General features: G+C 46.6%; 1 protein-coding gene and 1 pseudogene across 1 annotated transcript in view; both read right to left on the bottom strand.

The window, feature by feature from the left end:
- The window catches only part of EPHX2 (epoxide hydrolase 2), a 71,210-nt gene that overhangs the window by 22,993 nt on the left and 28,077 nt on the right, over positions 1-20,140 (bottom strand). Inside the window, exons 6-11 of the mRNA XM_019966396.2 lie at positions 15,253-15,327; positions 9,861-9,956; positions 9,269-9,347; positions 5,735-5,769; positions 3,489-3,515; positions 1,730-1,815 (exon numbers count right to left, since the gene is read on the bottom strand). Of these exons, the coding sequence (XP_019821955.2) occupies positions 1,730-1,815; positions 3,489-3,515; positions 5,735-5,769; positions 9,269-9,347; positions 9,861-9,956; positions 15,253-15,327 (398 nt within the window). The remainder of the gene's footprint in view (positions 1-1,729; positions 1,816-3,488; positions 3,516-5,734; positions 5,770-9,268; positions 9,348-9,860; positions 9,957-15,252; positions 15,328-20,140) is intronic.
- On the bottom strand, positions 6,216-6,985 carry LOC109563160 (nascent polypeptide-associated complex subunit alpha pseudogene; annotated as a pseudogene).

Here is a 20,140-nt window from a genome sequence, read left to right as displayed (position 1 = left end):
AAAGAGATCAGAAGAACAGAGCACAAAAACTTAAAAACTATTTTAGGAAATGTTTGATTTTTTTCTGGTCTTTGAGATCACCCAACCGTTTGAACTGGGGTTGAACTGAGCATAAACATTTTTAAAATTTCTCAAGTGTTTCCATTTGTATAAAGTCTGCCAAACAAAAAGTAATTGGGTTAGTTAGGGAAACACAGAGGACTCCTAAGGATAATGTTTTAGTTAATTTGCTAAGATAGAAGGCTGAAATGGGAGGTCAGACAGGCTTTAACTGCAGTTACCAACTCAAGTGGTGTGTGGCCACAAAGACCATCTGACCCTCCAGGTTCAAAACAGGTCATCTGAAAGCTCCCATGGGTGCCCTGAAATGCCATTCTCAAAACGATTATGAGTGATGTGATCATGATCATGAAATATCACTCCAACCTGACTTCTGTACAGCATTTTGCAGGGGAAGTAGCCATGTGTGTGTGTATGTGTTCAGTCATTTAGTTGTGCCAGCTCTTTGCAACCCCCTGGACTATAGCCCTCCAGGCTCCTCTGTCCATGGGATTCTCCAGACAAGAATACTGGGGTGGGTTGCCATTTCTTCCCCCAGGGGATCTTGCCAGCCCAGGGACTGAACCTGTGTCTCCTGCAGCTCCTATATTATCAGGCAGATTCTCTACCACAGAGCCACCTGGGAAGCCCTGGACGAGTTGGGCAGGAGTGGCAATCACCACTTTGTGGTTGAAGAAACCAGGGCCTAATGTGTGAAGTGAGTTGTCACACAGCCAGTTTAGGGCAAAATCGAAAGCTGCATTTTCTGACTCCAACCAGGGCTAAAGTCTTTCCTGGTCCTCAATTCTATGAAGCTGACATCCCTGCTACCTCACCCACTCCCCTCAAAGCCCACCCTCATTGTCCTGCATTCTGGCTACTAGGGTGCTGCATTATTCCCTGCATTACTGGTGACTGGGACAGGCCTGGTGCCTAAGACATTAGCTCATTAAACTGTCCCTATTAAGAAATGGAATATTTTCTGCCATATCAGTAAACAAAGGATGTCGCAGTCATCAGCAACTGCAGCCCTCCAAAGTGAGCAGGTAAGCCCTGACGGAACTCAGGAAAGAAAGAATACCTACCATCTAGGAGCCATCAGACTGAAGCCACTCCCTAAGTTGAGCCCTGAGAAAACTCAGGATGTAAAAACACAGCATGCTGGCCTCAGACAGCTGAAGTGCATGTCAAAGGAATGGTTTCAGTGAGCCCAGACTCTTGCATCTTCCCATACATGGGAAGCATCTTTCCATACATGGGAAAGTGCTCAATTCCCTTAACTTGAGATATCTCGTTTTCTTTAATTAACAATCAACTTAAAAAAAATTATTGGAAGATACTTGCTTGACAATATGATGCTGGTTTCTGCCATACATCTGCCATCTGCTGCAAAACTGCTATACAACCTGGCCCCCGCTCACCTCCTCAGAGCAGTTTCTCAGAGCTATCTGAGACACTGTCTCCAGGCTGCAGTCCTCACTTTGCTGCAAATAAAACTTACAACACTCAAGTTGTGAAAAATTTTTTCAATTCTACTCACACACCAGTGAGCTAAGGGAATAAGGTTTTACCTTCTCAGATAACAACCTACCATTTTCAAGATGTTTTCTGGAACTCAAGACCTGAGAAAGGATTTTAGGGAATTCAAGTCCGGTCTGACCCAAACTCTTGATGCCCATTGCCTAATTACCTCACTCTCTCGGGGTGGAAGAGAGCGATGGTCCACACCAGCATGCCGCCCCAGTCGTGGCCAATGAACACAGCCTGAGAGATGCCCTAGGAGGACAAAGAAAGGGGAAGAGTGTGAGCAGGTTCCTGGGATGGGGGATAGGTGCTGAGAGCTGAAGGCCTGGTTCTCCCTTGAGGTCCAACCATAGCAACTACTTCCAATGTCCACTGTCTTGAAACCTCTGTCCCCACGTGTGGGCCCCACAGACCTGCCACACAAACAATTGGCCTTTTAAATCTTCTTGGAAGACTGAGGCCACTGGCCATGAATTCCCTCTCTACCTTCTCTCCAATCAAAATTTTTTTCACCTTCTTTCCTCCTATTTGTCTTAAAGTTAGAATGACTCCCCTCCCCTCCTGTGCTCATCTCACACTGAGTGGTTATTATTCTGTTCCCCATTCTTTTGGGATCTTCTCTCCCCTAAGTAGCCAGGAGAGCCTCAAAAGCATCTTATATCTCCTGATTTCTCCCTGGAACTTCCTCTTCTCTGCTGCTGTAACCACGAATGACCACACTCCCTTCCATGGAAGACCTACTGTGTCACAGGCTCTTTGTCTTCTAACGCACATTTTGCAAATGAAAGATGGTTCACAGTGGTCAAGAGACTTGCCCATGCTGCACGGATGATAAGTGGTGGAGGTCCCAGGTGGAGGTCAGACCCAGGTCCCCCAGCCTAAGGACTTCCCAGGTGGTGCTAGTGGTAAAGAATCCACCTGACAATGCAGGAGACATAAGAGATGCTTCCCTGGGTCAGGAAGATCCCCTGAAGGAGGGCATGGCAACCCACTCCAGTATTCTTGCCTGGAAAATCCCATGGACAGAGGAGCCTGGTGGGCTAGTCCATAGTGTTGCAAAGAGTTGGACACTACCAAAGTGACTTAGCATGCACACAGCCCCCAACCTAAAATTGGGCTCCCTCCTCTATCCTACCTACTGATCACATTTAGGGCCTTCAGATCCTTCCCAGCCTCACTGGAAGGAAGTGGGCAGGACACAATCATTAAAAGAATGATACAACCATTAAGATCAGGATATCACAAAAATCTGTTAGAATGTACTAGGCCCAAGATGGCAAAGGTTCGACCTCCAATAGACCTTGAGCCTCATTATACACTCAAACATTCTAAACCACGTTAAATGAAGGCATTAGATTTTAAATATTTCAAAAGGGGTGTAACTTTTAAAAAGTTGTGTAATATTGTTGTTCAGTTGCTAAGTCATGTCCAACTCTTTTGTGACCCCATGGGCTGTAGCCTGCCAGACTCCTCTGTCCATGGGATTTCCCAGGCAAGAATACTGGAGTAGACTGTCATTTTCCTTCTCCAGGGGATCTTTCTGACTCAGGGGTCAAACCCACATCCCCTGCATTGGCAGGCGGATCCCTTACCACGGAGCCACCTGGGAAGCACTGTGGGAATATTAGGATATTTTCCAAACTTCTTAACTTGGCACTAAGCCTCTCCACCTGGCTTAAAGCCAACAAAGATATCCTATCCTTCGGAAGATGCTTTTCATAAAACAAGAAGCAAAACAAATTCATCTGTGTATTCTCCAAACCTGTCTTTGTGGTCCCTTCCCACCCACCACCCCCACTTCCCTGGCCTGTGCCACTCCCTTGAGAGCTCTGACAGATGACATCTTCTAGGATTATATCTTTTCTTTAACTGCCCAGCCCCAAACAGAATTCTCCAAAGAGATCAGTTCAAGATAATTAACTTACCAACTTATCCAGGAAGGTGATCATGTCCTAAGAAAGAAAGCACACAGCAAAATCAGAACTGTAGCCATCCAACTCAGCAGTTTGAAGATTAGAATTACTGTGTTTGCCTTTTTTACAGTCTGAATTGTGTCCTCCCCAACCACAATCCCATCCCCAAATTCCCCTAACCCAGAATATGGCTGTATTAAATATCTGAAAGTAGAGTCATTTAAAAAGTGATGAAGTTAAATGGGATCATTAGGATGAGCCTTAATCCAATATAAAAGGGAAAACAACTATGGCTTCCTGTTTCTCAGCCCCGCTCCTCCAAAAAGACTCCCAGGTAACTTGTCACACCATCTCTGCCTGAGCCAACACAAAGGGCCTCTGCTCAGTACAGTAAGTCTACAGAGCTGCATATACGGAGCCCATAAGGGTGGGGCCCTGGGCCAGTAAGATTAGTGTTCTTATAAGAATAGCCCCAGAGTTGTTCTCTCTCCCTGCCATGTGAAGACACAGCAAGACGGCAGTCACCTGCAGGCCAGGGGGTCCCTCACGAGAACTTGAGCCTACTGGAACCAGATCCCAGACTTTCAGCCTCAAGAAAGAGGAGAAATACATTTCTGTGGTTTAAGCCCTCTGGTCTGTGGTGTCTTGTCATGTAAGCTCGAGCCGACTAATGCATACACTAATGGGGAATTTAGCTGAGAGATTCCCAGAAACTCCATGACGTGCAAAGTGGCAGCACCCATGAGGTTCCCGATGAGGAACCAACAGACTGTCTGATGTAAGAGCATCTCCAAGGGGTGAAGGGTGCAGAACTGTGGTCCAGCTACAGTGACTGGGGTGAACTGAGTCCCCCATCAGCAAGAAAAGTGATTAAGGAGGAATGTGGGAAATGAAATAAACACAGGAACCCCTTTACCTTCTCCTCCTAGCTGATACTGTCCATACCACTCCCTCAGCACTAAAGTTTTATTCATAGCATCTCTCCACTTCCTTCTTTCTTTATCATTCCCTTAATTTATGGGTTCTCAGACTGGTTCCTCAGACTTGCCTGAGCACGGGCACTGTTTGCCGAGTCCACAACTCTGCTTTGGAAGCAACTCAGAGCATGGGCTTTGCTTTTTGGCAACTTACAGAGGCTGTTCACAGGCTAGAGTGAAGTCAGGGTCACTAATTCCAGGGCAGCCAGAATCCTGTGCTGTTCCTGGGACCACTTCATTTCTAACAAGAAACAGCATCATTCTCACAGTTCCCTGAAGGATCTCTGGTCCTGGGGAAATCATTTCCAGAAGGAAGGTCCTGGATCCATACATATTCTCAGGGGTCTACCCAGATAACTATCCACTGGAAAACTCACTAAGTGTACTTTTTCTGTATGACAGGTAGGCTTATACCTGGGCAGGCCACAGTCCCCTCATCCTGCCAGTAATAAGCATTTGTAATTTTAGCATAATCAGTGGCATCACCAGTTTCCAGGCCACACAGGAGGCTGTTTCTTCCTCCCGGTCCCTCCAGCCTTTGCTTTTGCTCTAGGGCTGATGGAGGTTTGGGAGCAAGCTCTGAGATGAGGGTCCCCCTCCTAATGGTGCTTATGCCTTAGAATAGGAAGACCACTGCAGTCTCCAGTCCACACACCCACTCCCAGGGTCTGACCAAAAATGTCTTTACCAAAATAAAGTGATTTTTAAAAATTCTCAGGATAGAAAGTTGATATGGTGGAGTAGTTAAGAGCAGGAGCAGGGGAGCTACTATAGAATTCAAACCTGGCTCTAAAACTGTTGACCTCAGGCAAATTATATGACTCCTTGTACTCAATTTCCTTTTCCATCAAACACTTAGAAAAATACTTGATATACAGGGTGTGCGTGCATGCTGAGTTGCTTCAGTCATGACTCTTTGCAACCCTATGGACTATAGCCTGCCAGGCTCCTCTGTCCATGGGATTCTCCAGGCAAGAATACTGGAGTGGGTTGCTATGTCCTTCTCCAGGGAAACTTCCCAACCCTGAATTCCAACCAGCATCTCTTACGTCGCCAGCTTTGGCAGGCAGGTTCTTTGCCACTAGCACCACCTGGGAAAACCTACTTGATATACAGTAAATGTTGGCTATTATTTCAAAATATTTCAACCTTCAGAAAGAACTTATACCCAAATGTTGTGAAATGCTGCATTCTTAGGACTTAAATCACACTTCTGTCTTTTATCAATGAAAACACAGGATGGAAAATAAGTTACAGATGTTACCCAAAGACCCTTCTTACCTTGCTTAACACTTCCAAGGAATATTCTTCTATTTCTGCAATTATAAATAAAAGAAACATTTAATTTAATTTAATTTGTGTGATTAAAAATTCAGTTCAGTTCAGTCTCTCAGTCATGTCCGACTCTTTGCAACCCCATGAATCGCAGCACGCCAGACCTCCCTGTCCATCACCCACTCCTGGAGTTTACCCAAACTCATGTCCATTGAGTTGGTGATGCCATCCAGCCACCTCATCCTCTGTCATCCCCTTCTCCTCCTGCCCCCAATCCCTCCCAGTTACCAACAAACTAAAAAGGCCCCTTAGCAAGAAAAAACGTATCTTATTACATGATTAGATTGATACAGTCCGTACAAGGGATTCAGGGAAGATTACAATAGAGATGAATGAAAATAAACACTTAAATAATTAAAGAAAATACCCTTAGACATCTTTCCTGAATATCTGGACTGAGTCCTTCCTTTTTTTTTTTTTTAGTTCATCCAACAAGAAGCCATAACTTTATTAATGATAGAAACAGTACAAATTTCAAACCCAGCTGCAGTTACTCTTTTGAAACACCAAAAAAAGGTCCTCTTTTCAGATGGTTACATTGTTAATTCCATAATAGCATTTACAATATCATTACTGTTGTTCTTCAGGGCTCTGACTGCCTTTGCTCTGGACACATTTGCTTGTGACATGACCAATTCTATGTTCTTAACTTCCACACCTGTTTCATCAACCTCTTCCTCTTCACTCTCCTCTTGTACAGTTGGAGTCTGTGTGTTTTCTTGGATGTTTGAGACAGCTTCACCTTGAACTTTGAATTTCTCAGCAGCTGCTAACTGTGCTTGCTGAGATAAATCCTCAGTCTTGGCTTCCCCCAAAACAATGTAGGTATCTGAACCTGGGCTCTTGTACACATCTGGTTTTGTGATGACAAAAAGGATATTCTTAGATTTCCGGATAGTGACTCTAGTAACCCCTGTAACCTGTCGAAGACCCAGTTTGGACATAGCCTTCCGTGCCTTCTTTTCACTCCGGCTCTGTTTTGCTTTACTGACTGGTTCTTCATCGATTTCAGCTGCTGCTGCCAGCTGAGCTTGTTGTGTGGTTGCCTGTGTAGAATCCTGTTCCTCAAGTTCTGGGACTGATTCATCACTATCAGATTCTGTTCCAGACCCTGTCTCAGCCTGGGGCTGTGGCCAACTCCTGCTCTGTAGCAGGGACGGTGTCTGTGGCTTCACCAGGCATTTTGTGCGGGGAACGCGGAACCAAGATGGCGGCAGAAAGAGCTGAATCCTTCCTTTTATCTAAAATGCTTCTGTGTCATTCAAGAGGTAGTAAGCTGAGGCTGAGTTGACATGATGACATTTAGGGAACAATCATAGAGGCACACTCTTGCCATGATAGGCTGAGTGGCCTGGAGGTGGCCCCTGAGTGCCTAAGAGCCCCAGCCCATGTCAGCGGGTTTCCAACTCAGCATAGCAGGGCTGATGTGAATGTGGCTGCAGCAGCTCAGGAAAGGGGTGGTGAGCCACTGCCTGGGCTCACTAAGCTGCTAAGAGCATCCTTGACGACAGAGGGACCAGCAACTCTGCTGCACACCTGACTGCTTCTCATTCCCTCCTCCACATGGCATTCTTAAAGGTTGGGGGCTGAGGAACCCTCTGACACTGATAAAGACAATGCACTCTTGGGCAATCCAGTGCTTAAGACTTTGCCTTTCAATGCAGGGGGTGCAGGTTAGATATCTGGTCAGGGAGCCAAGATCCCACATGCCTTGTGGCCAAAAAACCAAAAACATAAAACAGAAGCAGTGTTGTAACAAATTCAACAAAGACTTTAAAAATTGCCCTAATTAAAAAAATATCTTAAAAATATAATGGATTCCTCCCTTCCCAGGGGAAATGCTCATAAACCCACATGTGGTCTCAAGGGTTCACAGGCCCTGACATCCTCGGATGGGCTCCCACTAGGGCCCATAGATGCCGGGTTAAGTAAGAATCTGGCCTGCAAATTACGGTATGATTCAGCAATTCCACTTCTGGGTATATATGCCAAAGAACTGACAGGAGGGATGCAAAGAGATATTTGTACACCCGTGTTAATTGCAGCATTATTCACAATAGCCAAAAGGTGAAGCCATCCCAGTGTCCATCAATGGATGCATGTATAAACAAACTGTGGTCTATTCATACAACAAAATATTGTGTGTGTGTGTGTTCAGTCCCTCAGTGGTGTCCGACTCTTTGTAACCCTATGAACTGTAGCCCGCCAGGCTCCTCTGTCCATGGGATTATTCTGGAAAGAATACTAGAGTGGGCTGCCATGCCCTCATCTAGGAGATCTCCCCCACCCAAGAATCAAACCTGCATCTCCTGAGGCTCCTGCATTGTCAGGCATATTCTTTTATCACTGATCTACTGAGCCTCCCACAATGCAATATTATTCACCCTTAAAAAGGAAGGAAATTGTGATACAGGGTATAACATGGATGAACCCTGATGACATTATGCTAAGTGAAATAAGTCAATTACAAAAGGATAGATACTGTATGATCCACTTAGATGAGGTACCTGGTGAAGTTTATAGAATCAGAGAGCAGAAGGGAGCTTGATGGAAACTGAGGGGAGGGAGAACGGGGAGTCACTGGTTAATGGTCCAGAGATTCAGTTCTGCAAACTGAAAAAAGAAGCTGCTGCTGCTAAGTCGCTTCAGTCATGTCCGACTCTGTGCGACCCCAGAGACAGCACCAGGCTCCCCCGTCCCTGGGATTCTCCAGGCAAGAACACTGGAGTGGGTTGCCATTTCCTTCTCCAATGCATGAAAGTGGAAAGTGAAAGGGAAGTCGCTCAGTCATGTCCGACTCTTTGCGACCCCATGGACTTCGGCCTACCAGGCTCCTTCGTCCATGGGATTTTCCAGGCAAGAGTACTAGAGTGGGGTGCCATTGCCTTCTCTGAAAAAGAAGCTGCTGCTGCTGCTGCCAAGTCGCTTCAGTCGTGTCCGACTCTGTGCGACCCCATAGACGGCAGCCCACGAAGCTCCCTCGTTCCTGGGATTCTCCAGGCAAGAACACTGGAGTGGGTTGCCATTTCCTTCTCCAATGTAGGAAAGTGAAAAGTGAAAGTGAAGTTGCTGAGTCTTGTCGGACTCTTAGCGACCCCATGGACTGCGGGGTCCACCAGGCTCCTCCATCCATGGGATTTTCCAGGCAAGAGTACTGGAGTGGGGTGCCATTGCCTTCTCTGGAAAAAGCTAGATGGTACCAATTACACTTTATACCCTCACTGACTCACAGGAGACTCCCTTGGGGGCACAGACGGCTGAGTTTCTTATATTCATTCAGAGTATGAGGACCAGAGTCATCTGGGGCCCAAAGTGCACAGACATGGACACTGCAGGAACTGGGAGGGGATGGGGTAAGTCAGACCTCCTGGAAGGGCTGCCTGCTCTGACATGAGACCAGGGGAAGACAGTACAGTTGGAGAGCTCAGACAGTCAGAGGGCATGACTCACACAGAAACAGCTGTAAAACAGCTAACTCACCAGGAGGAGCAGATGACTCTCCGTAGCCTTTCATGTCCACAGCTAGGACCCGGAAACCTGCCTGGGCCAGAGCAGGGATCTAGAGCACAAACATTTCAGAACCCCTCTGGTGTGGTCTCATTAGTATTTTTTGGACACTCCCTCTTTGCTTCTTATAAATGGCTTGATTCTAAGTGCCACATGATACTACCTGGAATCCTTGCCATGGGGTTGGAATCTCACTGGGATGGGGCTGCCATGGATGGTGGTAGGGTTTGTACACTGCACCTACTGCGACACGAGAGAGAGTAGCTTTCCTAGTAAAGACCTTGCAGATTTTTATAATCACTACAGACACTTCCCAGCAGGTGGCATAAAGCATCTTGAGGAAGTCGACCTTTATGTAATCTGCAAAGAGATTATAGGAACTAGCAGAGCTCTGAGCTCTGAAGCCATCTCCAACCCCAATATTTCAGAGATATCACGGTCATCCTTGGGAGACGACGCTCCACAGCAAGGTGTCAGCTTCTTAACGATAGCCAAGGCTGGGTCACACTGTCTAGATGCTTCCCTCCCCTCACCTGACCGTGGTGTTTCTCCCAGTTTCCCTTACCTGATACCTCCAAGAGAACCAACTCTCAGGAAATCCATGGCAGAGGCACACGACAGGGCCAGAGCCCAGCTCCACAAAATGCAGACGCACCCCTGGCTGTAGAAGAGAGAGGGGAACAGGGAGTGATCACAGCCTGCAGGCCAGAGGGAACCAACACCTCTTCCCCAGACCACACGGCCATTTCAGTATGCTGCCAGATCACTTGCGCCTGGCCTGGCTTTCTCAGCGAAAACCCCCAATGTTAGAAGAAAATGTCTGAGAAGAGACAAATGGTCAAACTGTGCAACAGAAATAGGCAGCTTCACTGGAACAAGAAAAGCATGAAAAGAAGATCATAATGTCAATCCCAAAGAAAGGAAATGCCAAAGAATGCTCAAACTACCGCACAATTACACTCATCCACACGCTAGTAAAGTAATGTTCAAACCTCTCCAACCCAGGCTTCAGCAATACGTGAACCGTGAACTTCCAGATGTTCAAGCTGGTTTTAGAAAAGGCAGAGGAACCAGAGATCAAATTGCCAACATCCGCTGGATCATCGAAAAAGCAAGAGAGTTCCAGAAAAACATCTATTTCTGCTTTATTGACTATGCCAAAGCCTTTGACTATGAGGATCACAAAAAACTGTGGAAAATTCTGAAAGAGATGGGAATACTAGAGTACCTGACCTGCCTCTTGAGAAACCTGTCAGGAAGCAACAGTTAGAACTGGACGTGGAACAACAGACTGGTTCCAAATAGGAAAAGAAGTACGTCAAGGCTGTATATTGTTACCATGCTTATTTAACTTATATGCAGAGTACATCATGAGAAACGCTGGGCTGGATGAAGCACAAGCTGGAATCAAGATTGCAGGGAGAAAAATCAATAACCTCAGATATGCAGATAACACCACCTTTATGGCAGAAAATGAAGAAGAACTAAAGAGCCTCTTGATGAAAGTGAGACAGGAGAGTGAAAAATTTGGCTTAAAGCTCAACATTCAGAAAACTAAGATCATGGCATCTGGTCCCATCACTTCATGGCAAATAGATGGGGAAACAGTGGCTGATTTTATTTTTCTAGGCTCCAAAATCACTGCAGATGGTGATTGCAGCCATGAAATTAAAAGACACTTACTCCTTGGAAGAAAAGTTATGACCAACCTAGACAGCATATTCAAAAGCAGAGACATTACTTTGCCAACAAAGGTCCGTCTAGTCAAGGCTAAGATTTTTCCAGTAGTCATGTATGGATGTGAGAGTTGGAATATAAGGAAAGCTGAGGGCCGAAGAATTGATGCTTTTGAACTGTGGTGTTGGAGAAGACTCTTGAGAGTCCCTTGGACTGCAAGGAGATCCACCCAGTCCATCCTAAAGGAGGTCAGTCCTGGGTGTTCATTGGAGGGACTGATGTTGAAGTTGAAACTCCAATACTTTGGCCACCTGATGTGAAGAGCTAACTCATTTGAAAAGACCCTGATGCTGGGAAAGATGGACGGCAGGAGGAAAAGGGCACAACAGAGGATGAGATGGTTGGATGGCGTCACTGACTCAATGGACATGAGTTTGGGTAGGCTCCAGGAGTTGGTGATGGACAGGGAGGCCTGGCCTGCGGTGGCTAATGGGGTCGCAAAGAGTTGGACATGACTGAGTGACTGAACTGAACTGAATTGAAGTGAACGTTGGAAAACAAACTGATTTTGCTTTCCTCCCTAAAAGGCCCTCATATCCTGTCAGGGTTTCTGGTACCATATGTATTGCATATTTTAAACTAGGGGCTGGGGCTTTCCTGGTGGTCTAGTGCTTAACAATCCTACTTGCAATGCAAGGGACACCAGCTCCATCCGAGGTTGGGAGGATCCCACATGCCACGGGGCAACTAAACCCGTGCACCACAACTAATGAGCCTGCACTCTGGAGCCCAAGAGCTGCAGCTACTGAAGGCCGTGCACCCTAGAGCCCATGCTCTGCAATAAGAGAAGCCATGGCAACAAGAAGCCTGAGCACCACAACTACAGAGTAGCCCCCTGCTTGCTGCAACTAAAGAAAGCCCTCGAACCGCAACAAAGACCCAGCATAAACAAAAATGAAATCAATTAATTAATTAAAAATAAAGTAAACTGGGGGCTGCTCTCGTGCAGGGCATAATATTCAGATGAAGGTGCAGAACACCGTGATTGTTACGTTAAAAGCCGTTTGTCTCTTGAATATGAATTTTTTTCCCCAGCTCTGTTATACTTCTGGTCTTTGGTGGACTACACAGGTGTGCCTAAGACTGCTCGGGCTGAAAATCCACCTTCTTCTCTACTCCTTGGCTTCTGCTGACATTTTCCAGGCCTCTCCCAACCTCGCTGCAGTGGGTTTGGCCGTGTGACTTAGCCAGTGCTGCCTGAGTGCAAGAGCCCTGAGTTCCATCTGGGCCATAAACCTCTCTCGCACCTGGTTCCCCCTCGCTTTTTCTATCTGTACCCGAATGGACTGGACTGTGAGGAAGGAAGAACCTGCAAAAAGAAGAAGCCTGGGTGCTTGAATGACTGTGAGGAGAGAGCCCATTCCCAAACCACAACGGATTTCGCTGCCAGACAGAAACAAACTTGGGAGTCAAGCCACTGGAAGTGTGGGGCTACTTATTACAGCATCGAGCCTACCCTGACCATTACAGCAGGGTCTAAGCAAAAGAGCTAAAGCAATATATAGTCAAAGCACCCTATTTTCTCCTCAAAATACATATCTTTAAATTTCTAATGGAAATAAATGAAAAAAAAAAAAAGCTCCATCTTATGGAAATCTACTTGGAATGACTCTATTTCACTGCAGGTCATACAACTCCAGGGTGGGCATTCCAAACTGGAAGTTTCACTCATAATTCCCAATGAGCTATTTTGCTCAAGAAAATATCAGGCTAAAAAAAAAAAAAAAGAAAATATCAGGCTGATGTTTCACAAACTATTTCATGGACAATAGTTGTTGTTGTTGTTTTTTTTTAAATCAGAATATGTTCTATAGTCTTTCCTTCAGTACTTGGCAAAGAAAGGGAATTGAACTTTTTTGTTTAGGCAACAGTTAATATGCATGGGGTCGCTAAGAGTCGGACACGACTGAGCGACTTCACTTTCACTTTTCACTTTCATGCATTGGAGAAGGAAATGGCAACCCACTCCAGTGTTCTTGCCTGGAGAATCCCAGGGATGGGGGAGCCTGGTGGGCTGCCATCTATGGGGTCGCACAGAGTCGGACACGACTGAAGTGACTTAGCAGCAGCAATATACTTTAATTTGTAAAACTTGACTTTTGCATGTAAAATTGTTATTTAGTCGCTAAGTCATTGGACTCTTTGGCGACCCCATGGACTATAGCACACCAGGCTCCTCTGTCTATGCGATTTTCCCGGGCAAGAATACTGGAGTGGGTTGCCATTTCCTTTTCCAGGAATTGAACTTTAAATTCTATACTCCTTTATATTGAAAAATATTACAGTGCTTTTGTTCAGTCAAATGATCCTAACCGCCCTCTGTTCTTAATGGATCTTAACTAAAAGGTTTGTTCTTTCAGCTGAGTAGCTCAGCAAACACCTGCACTTTCCCATCCTTTGAAGAACTTGTTAACACAACTGTCATTAAGCCAGAAATCGGAGATCTATTATTAGCCCACTTTGAGTTTCACTGGCATCAAGGCAACAGTACCCTCAGAGCCTAGGATCCCCAGAGGCCACTACCCCAGTCCTTAAGTTTGGGGTGAGGCCAGAGGAGGTGGTTAGGCAGCTCTGAATCACACTCCTTCAAGGTCAAATAGGAATCTATTGAAACTGGCTGGATATGCAAACATCAGGAGGATTGTGAGAACAAACACTGTCCACTGGGTTGGAGACGCAGGGTCACAGCCCAGACCCCAGCCCCAGGCAAGGAGGCCCTCATGCTGATTCAGTATTAGAGATGAGGTCTGGAGGGAGCTTATGAAACCTTCACCACTCCAGGAGTACCCAGGACCGCACTCACTGATGCTCACCAGAAACGCCCTTTCTCACTGTTCAAATCCCACTCATTCTCTGATGCCTGCTTCGCCACTGAGCCTTATCCCCAGCAATTACATTATAGTCACTTTCTCCATCCCCATAGCACCCATTCTGAGTACCTGAGTCACTGCCAGTAGGGCCATATCCTGTGATGTCACCATGGGAAATATTTTCCTGGCAGACTGCAGACCGCACAAGTCCCGAGGTCATGGAAGACCTCCATTCATCTAGGTTGTTTCTTGAGGTGCCGAGCAAACAGCAATGCTCCCTGAATATCCCTGTGGCTCTCCTCCAAGACATCAGGCACCCCCCCCCCCCCCCACACACACACCCAGGTCCCAGACCCGCACAGCTCAGGACACCTGCTCTCTTTGTCCTCAGCTCTCTTCTTTGTGGAGCATGAGGCACAACACCCCATGATCAACACAGGATATTTCAGTTAATCCTTACAAGAACACCAAGACCAGGTATTAGCACCGTCACATCACATAGCTGTGTATACTGAGGTTCAGGACATTAAGAAATGTACACATATGTGTAGACTTAGTAAGTGCCAATGCAGGATTCTAACTGGTTCTTTCCGGCTCCAAAGCAACTGTTGGGGTTTTTTTTGTTGTGTGTCAGCTAACCCATAGCTATACTTGCTTTTTTAGTTTAAGTGGTAACAGTGCCAAATGAAGAAAGATCCCAAAATGAACCTGAGTAGATGTCCCAAAGCCCTGTCCTGTATGCCAACTGGGTCGGAAGTCAGGGCCCCTCTGCACATGGCCTTGGTCTTGCCGTAGCTCTGATCCCTGGGCTTAAAACTGGCCATCTCCCTCTTTTTCTTTTCCCTGCATTTTCCCCAGGACAGGTCTGGTGCCTCCCTGCACCCTTCATATCTGGCTCATGCCTGACACAAAGGAAGGCCCCAATCACACCTGCCAGATGAAATAATGAAATTAAGTGCCAGACACACAGGATGTGCAGGCCAAGCAAGGCCCCCACATGGCCTGTTGTTTGGTGGGAGTCTGATCACACTGGCCCACATCTGTTGTCAAGTTTTGAGGAATGATGCTTTTGTTGTGTTGTTGTTTAGTTGCTAAGTCATGTCCAATCTTTTTTGACCCCATGGACTCTATAGCCCACCATGCTCCCCTGTCCTTGGGATTTCCCAAGCAAAAATACTGGAGTGCGTTGCCATTTCCTTCTCCAGGGGATCTTCCTGATCCAGGGATCGAATCCATATCTCTTGTATTGGCAGGTGGATTCTTTACCACTGAGCCACCAGGGAAGGTGGATGCTTGTGGGAAAGGCCTTTTCCCTATAAATGGTGGGTGTGCAGCTCCCCAGGAGATTTCACAAATGTACATGGGCTGGTTGGAGAGGACTCGGCTGACAGCGAGAGCGCATGGACTCACCTTTATGGGCACGTATCCATGGGTCATGGTGCTTGGATCACATGAGATGGGCTGGGGGGCTGAGGTTTGGAGAAGCTGAAAGTAAGAGACACACAGTAAGGGAGATGGCTCTGCTTCTGTCCACAAGACCTCTGAGTTCACAAAGTATTGCAAGACAGCCCCAAGTTGTGCCATGGACTCCTGAGCTGATGAGGTGACTGACCTACTGGCCCCCTCTCCCCTCGGGTCATAGCCAGGCTTCACTCCCTCCATTTCCCCTTGGGTCAGTGGAGTCTGATAACTGAGTTCTGGCCAATGGGTAGCAGACAAAAGAGTATGGCCCATGCAACTAGAGGTGATCATACTGAGAGAAGCAACTCAGAAAGAGAAAAGACAAATACCATATTGTCACTTATAGGTAGACTCTAAAATACACACAAATGAACCTATCTGTGAAAGAGAAACAGACTCAGACAATAAACAATAAGGCCCTACTATAGAGCACAGGGAACTATATTCAATGCTGTTGTGTAGTCGCTAAGTTGTGTCTGACTCTTTTGCGATCCCATGGACTGTAACCCACTAGGCTCCTCTGTCCATGGGATTTCCCAGGCAAGGCTACTAGAGTGGGTTGCCATTTCCTTCTCTAGGGGATCTTCCCAGACCAGGAATCGAACCTGCATCACCTGGATTGCAAGAGGATTCTTTACCGCTGAGCCACCAGGGAAAAGATTTTTAAAATGCATGAAAAATAAAAGAAGAAGAGCGTGGTCTGACCACCAGACCTGTGAAAATCCACATGCAAATAATGGAGGAAGTAGACTGTGAAACTGACCTCCTTTTAAAAATGGAAGAGTCTGCCTGGGAATCTGTAGAGGGTGAGACTGGTGGGTCTCCACCTATGCAGTGTTCAGAAAGGACCCAGGGTGAGGTGACAGGGATGGGCAGCTGGGTGCCTCTGACAGTGATGAGGGAGTCAAGACAGCCCCCAGGGCCAGTGTACCCTGGAGTCCTTTTTCTAATGTGTCCCCAACTTCCCAGATCACACACTAGGGGCTGTCTCCCTGATTCCATGGGTGGGGAAGGTGGGGATTTCCTCCACACACATGGTTCTCCCATGTTTTTGTCCAGCTTATAAAGCCCACTCATGACTGATTCCCATAGCCTTTCTGACAGATAAGAGGCACTTCCCTCTTTAAAAAGGAGTGATTAGCATTTTTCCTTACACCTTCCCCATGCCTCTTAGGAGGACAAGTGGGACATAGCTTACTTTCCCTATTATAATAAGGCCGGTGTGTGTGGCTCAGATGTGATGAGGGGATAAATCTCGTAAGTGGGAGCAGCAAGTGGCCACTCTAATCCCAGGTTTGGCGCTTCCTTCTCTGCTGCACAAGGCTTCTGGGCTTTCGGAAAGACAAATCAAGCTTGGGAGAGATGCTCTAACGTTGTGAAGTCATTGTGCTGTGTGTGCTATGCTAAGTTGCTTCAATCGTCTCTGACTCTGCGATACTATGGACTGTAGCCCACCAGCCTCCTCCGAGTCCATGGGATTCTCCAGGCAAGAAAACTGGAGTGGGTTGCCATTTCCTTCTCCAGGGGATATTCTAGACCCAGGGATGGACCTGAGTCTCCTGCATTGGCAGGTGGGTTCTTTACTACTGAGCCACTTAACTTCCCCCAAAAGACCCCTCAAGGCACCACTGTGGTCTGGCTTTGTTTTCACCACATGTTTTGTGCAAAGGAGGCACCACTATTATTGAAGATCTACAATGACTGTGTAAAAGATTAGAAAATATATTAATATATCTCAGTCTCTGCCTGGCACAGAGCTCATGAAGCCCTTTTAAATTCTTAAGTAGTAACAGTGCTCATTGAAAAAGCAAGAGAGTTCCAGAAAAACATCTATTTCTGCTTTATTGACTATGCCAAAGCCTTTGACTCTGTGGATCACAATAAATTGGAAAATTCTGGAAGAGATAGGAATACCAGACTACCTGACCTGCCTCTTGAGAGATCTGTATGCAGGTCAGGAGGCAACAGTTAGAACTGGACATGGAACAACTGACTGGTTCCAAATAGGAAAGAAGTATGTCAAGACTGTATATTGTCACCATGCTTATTTAACTTATATGCAGAGTACATCATGAGAAATGCTGGGCTGGAAGAAGCACAAGCCGGAATCAAGATTGCCAGGACAAATATCAATAACCTCAGATATGCAGATGACACCACCCTTATGGCAGAAAGTGAAGAGGAACTAAAAAGCCTCTTGATGAAAGTGAAAGAGGAGAGTAAAAAAGTTGGCTTAAAGCTTAACATTCAGAAAACGAAGATCATGGCATCTGGTCCCATCACTTCATGGCAAATAGATGGGGAAACAATGGAAACAGTGGCAGACTTTATTTTCTTGGGCTCCAAAACCACTGAAGATGGTGATTACAGCCATGAAATAAAAAGACACTTACTCCTTGGAAGGAAAGTTATGACCAACCTAGATAGCATATTAAAAAGCAGAGACATTACTTTGCCAACAAAGGTCCCTCTAGTCAAGGTTATGGTTTTTCCAGTGGTCATGTATGGATGTGAGAGTTGGACTGTGAAGAAAGCTGAGTGCTGAAGAATTGATGCTTTTGAACTATGGTGTTGGAGAAGACTCTTGCAAGTCCCTTGGACTGCAAGGAGATCCAACCAGTCCATCCTAAAGGAAACCAGTCCTGAATGTTCATTGGAAGGACTGATGTTGAAGCTGAAACTCCAATACTTTGGCCACCTGATGCGAAGAACTGACTCACTGGAAAAGATCCGGATGCTGGGAAAGACTGAGGGCAGGAGGAGAAGGGGATGACAGAGAATGAGATGGTTGGATGGCATCACTGACTCAATGAACATGAAGTGAAGTGAAGTGAAGTCGCTCAGTCGTGTCCGACTTTTTGCGGCCCCATGGACTGTAGCCTATCAGGCTCCTCCATCTATGGGATTTTCCAGGCAAGAATACTGGAGTGGGTTGCCATTTCCTTCTCCAGGGATACTCCCAACCCAGGGATCGAACCCGGGTCTCCCGTGTCGTAGGCAGACGCTTTTACCATCTGAGCCACTAGGGAAGCCAATGAACGTGAGTTTGAGTAAACTGCGGGAGTTGATGATGAACAGGGAGGCCTGGCATGCTACAGTCCATGGCATCACAAAGAGTCTGACACGACTGAGCAACTGAACTGGACTGAACTGAAGAATGCTCAGAGCATCTTTTGTTCTAATGAGGTGACTCTGGGTGGGTTCCTGGGTGGAGGCTGGTCACCAGAAAGACAAAGCCAGGATTAGAAGCTTGGGATTTTCAGCCACCTCCCATTTCCCCACAATGTCTGGAAGGGGAGGGAGGGAGGAAGGGCTGGAAGTGGAGTTAATAATTGATCGTGCCTACATGAGGAAGTCTCCATGAACATCCACCCAACTCCAGAAGCATGGAGTTCAGAGACCTTCTAGGCTGGTGAAATCCACACTGAAAGGGTAACATGCCACAACTCCAGGGAGACAGAGGCTCCTGTGCTCGGGACCCTCCCAGATCTTGCCCTGTGCCTCCCTTCATCTGGCTGTTCATCTGTGTCCTTTATTAAATTCTTTTATAAACTGGTTAGGGTTAGGGTTCTCCAGGGGATCTTCCCAACCCAGGGATCGAACCTGGGCCTCCTGCATTGCAGGCAGATTCTTTCCCGACTGAGCCACCAGGAAAGCCCGAATAACACTTTATAAACGTGTAAACAAAAGTGCTTCCCTGAGTTCTGTGAGCCACTGTAACAAGTTAATAGATTCGGGGGGTGGGGTTCTGAGACGCTCCAATTTATAGCCAATCAGTTGGAAGCACAGGTGACGACTTCAATGTGGGGTTGGCATCTGAAGTCGAGGGGTCAGTCTTGTCAGACTGAGCCCTTAACCTGTGAGCTCTGATACCCTCTCCAGGTAGATGGTGTCAGAACTAAGCTAAACTGAAGGCCACCGGCTCAAGTGGCAGAGTGTCAGGGAATGTTCAACAGTAGGATTCCTGTGTGCTGTTTCCTATCTCTCTTGAACCCTCTGTTCCTTATCAGTTCCTGATAGGAGCGAGAGGAGTGGCAAGCCACTCCCAGGACTGAGGTCAAAGAGATGGGATTCTTGCATAGGATTTCCTTCATTAGCTTTTCCGTACGGTGAAAGGGATTATCTACGACCCTCTTTTGATATGGATTGCCTTTTGGCCTTATGGCCTCTACTGCTCTTTGTTTCCTTGGTAACTCCCGGTAAAGCCTGGTCTTTTGATCTTTATCTGAAGAAGCTATCTTGTAATATGGTATATATACTCACACAAAATTCAATGAAGCACACTTGTTCCATCAGACTTGGGTCCCTGTGCCCTTCCTTCTCTCTCTCTCTCTTTCTGTCTTATTCCCTGGAGTGTGAAGGCCAGCTGCATAACCCAGGGAATATTACCCTCTTTCCTTCTTTCACTTTCTTATCGTCGACTCTGGACCACCAGGTTCTGGTCCACTGAAGGACCCCAACAAGTGGCGCCCAGAACAGGGGCCTGGTATATGCGGTACTTCGGACAGAGTGACTCAGGGCCTATTGAGGCCGGTAAGTACAAGGACATGGGTCAAACGGCTGGAAAGCCCCCCTCACTTTTCTACTCTACTTCATCATCTATTTAAAGTTCAGGGACTTTCGGTTTTGTGCCAATGAGTAGAGGCTTGCCTTCAAACAATAGTTGAACATAATCCCTGGTTCCCTGATGAAGGCAGTTTTGATTTAGAAATTTGGCACTGGGTCAAAGAGAATGTTGAACAAGCCGCTAGACGGGGAAAAAATATTCCAATTGATTTCTGGCCCCTGTGGGCTCTCATTAAAGCTGTAATCTGCCATTTCAAGGCAATTCTAGCCC

Source organism: Bos indicus, chromosome 8 (genome assembly GCF_029378745.1).
Source record: "Bos indicus isolate NIAB-ARS_2022 breed Sahiwal x Tharparkar chromosome 8, NIAB-ARS_B.indTharparkar_mat_pri_1.0, whole genome shotgun sequence".
Lineage (NCBI taxonomy): Eukaryota > Metazoa > Chordata > Mammalia > Artiodactyla > Bovidae > Bos > Bos indicus.
This window is presented reverse-complemented; position numbering and strand designations above follow the sequence as displayed.